Below are 1,961 nucleotides of genomic sequence, written 5' to 3'. Positions count from 1 at the left end.
TTACAAAGGCTTTGTGCCAAAACATTGGTTAATAACTTTTTGTAAGTGAGTGTGCGGTCAAATCTCATGTATATTTAGATTTATCTCTCTTGACCTGCACCTCGGACGGAGTGCGTTTGTTTGTCTTTTTTGATACTCACATTTTAACAAGATTTATGGATATTCAAGTAAACCTTAGTTGCTTCAGTCTAGTAAATGTCTATGAAAGTTATTCTTATGTTTACTTTATAAAAATCAGTCAAGATTTCACAGCATAAAGACAAGTGAAGCATGACCTGAAGGTTGATATTTTTAGGCCTTTTACTTTTACTAAAGTATAAGCTACCATGACAGAAAGCATGTAGCATTGTGTACAACAGGTCTTTCAGCAAAGTTTTGATCATGTTGATAATATAGAGGCCTTAGAAATGTATGTATCAAATATGAACCAGTAGGCTTTATAGGGTTAAGAAGTGTTTTTAAATGAAATTACAACAGAATAATAGCCACTGAGAGTGAGAGTTCCTTGGAAGAGAAGATTTGTCAGAAATGGAAATTGCGCAACAAACAGTTGCATGTTGTGTGGGAGTCTGTCTCTATAAAAGGGAGAGTGCAGGACTGTGTTAGACTACAGCAGACACTCACTTGACACGTTTACTGGCATTGCTGTGCACAACACCGGTTCAGAATGAAGTTAACTGTAGCAGCCCTCATGTCTCTGATCTGCACAGCTGCACTGCTGTCCATATCAGAAGGTAAGCAGAATAACGTTCATAAGTGTTTTAAATCAAATCGTTCACATATTACATATTCCATGCATCTTACACCAACTCTTTCTCTGTCACTGCAGGTCAGCAACCTGAGATATATCTGCGCTGCCAGTGCATTCAAACACATTCAGGACCACCAATTCGTATTGAAAAAATACTCTCATTGAAGGTGATTCCTGCTGGACAACAATGCAAAAATGAAGAGATCATGTGAGTGTGAAACTTATCAAAGCAACGCTTTAAATTCAGGCTCATGATGTACATGAGTGTGTAATAATAATAATTAAACAGTGTCATTTTATAGATTTTAAATAATTATACATTTGTTTCTTACAGTGCTAGAATGAACAGAGGACAGATGTGTCTCGATTCTAAAAAAGACTGGGTGATTTCTATCAAGGAAAAGTAAGTTCTTGTCTATGATGATGTGACACTCTTATTATCTTATTATATTTATTATTATCTTATTATTATCAATATAAGTTAATTAAAATCATGCTAATTAATAATTTTTATTAATATTTTTAAACTCGGACATGGCAGCACCCTTAGATATTAATGTACTGTGTGTCTCTTCATGTTTGCAGAATGAACAAGAGGAAAGTCAAGAGCCAGTAATGAATGAGAATCACCATTCTAAAAACACAAAGAGCAACTGAAGAAACTGATTCATTCAGCTATTACTACTGTAATATAGAATATTTAAATTATGATAAATAAATTACTGAATGTAAAAACCTACTTTCGTTTTATAAAATGTGAATTGATTTTTTACTGTAACTTTGCCTGACCTTGTTTTATATATATAGAGAAAGAGAGGCTATTGTTAGTGTCACTGAATTGTATTTTTTTATGCTAATATAGTTTATATTGCATAATTATTATGACACATGCTTATATTAATAAAAACTTTTTTAATTGTCATAATGGATATTTGTGTGGGTTTTATTGTGCCTTTTTGTCTTCTCAATTCAGTATCTGAATTCAGTATTATTCCATAAGCTACTCACTATCACGTCATTCCATGACTTTCTTCTGCAGAACCCGAAATAAGAAAATCTGAAAAAATGTTTCACTTATTTCAAGACACTGCTTTCCAAAATACCACGCCTATAAACCAATTGATCAGACACAGCCGTCAGGTGTGCAGACACTTAGGTGCTTAACTGTAAACTCAACAATCAGGTGCAAGTACTATAAAAAGGCAAAAGG

General features: G+C 33.5%; 1 protein-coding gene across 1 annotated transcript; it reads left to right on the top strand.

Annotated features, from left to right (window-relative positions):
* Positions 1 to 630: 630 nt before the first annotated feature.
* Positions 631 to 1,403, top strand: LOC137002254 (interleukin-8-like). Its single transcript, XM_067361803.1, has 4 exons — positions 631 to 734; positions 830 to 959; positions 1,086 to 1,154; positions 1,337 to 1,403. The coding sequence occupies exons 1-4, from the start codon at positions 668 to 670 to the stop codon at positions 1,365 to 1,367; spliced, it is 297 nt and encodes a 98-aa protein (XP_067217904.1). The 5' UTR covers positions 631 to 667; the 3' UTR covers positions 1,368 to 1,403.
* The last annotated feature ends 558 nt before the right edge of the window (positions 1,404 to 1,961 follow it).

The sequence above is a fragment of the Chanodichthys erythropterus genome, chromosome 15 (assembly GCF_024489055.1).
Source record: "Chanodichthys erythropterus isolate Z2021 chromosome 15, ASM2448905v1, whole genome shotgun sequence".
In the NCBI taxonomy this organism is placed as follows: Eukaryota; Metazoa; Chordata; class Actinopteri; order Cypriniformes; family Xenocyprididae; genus Chanodichthys; species Chanodichthys erythropterus.
Note: the sequence above shows the minus strand (reverse complement) of the source record. Positions and strands in the feature narration are given on the sequence as shown.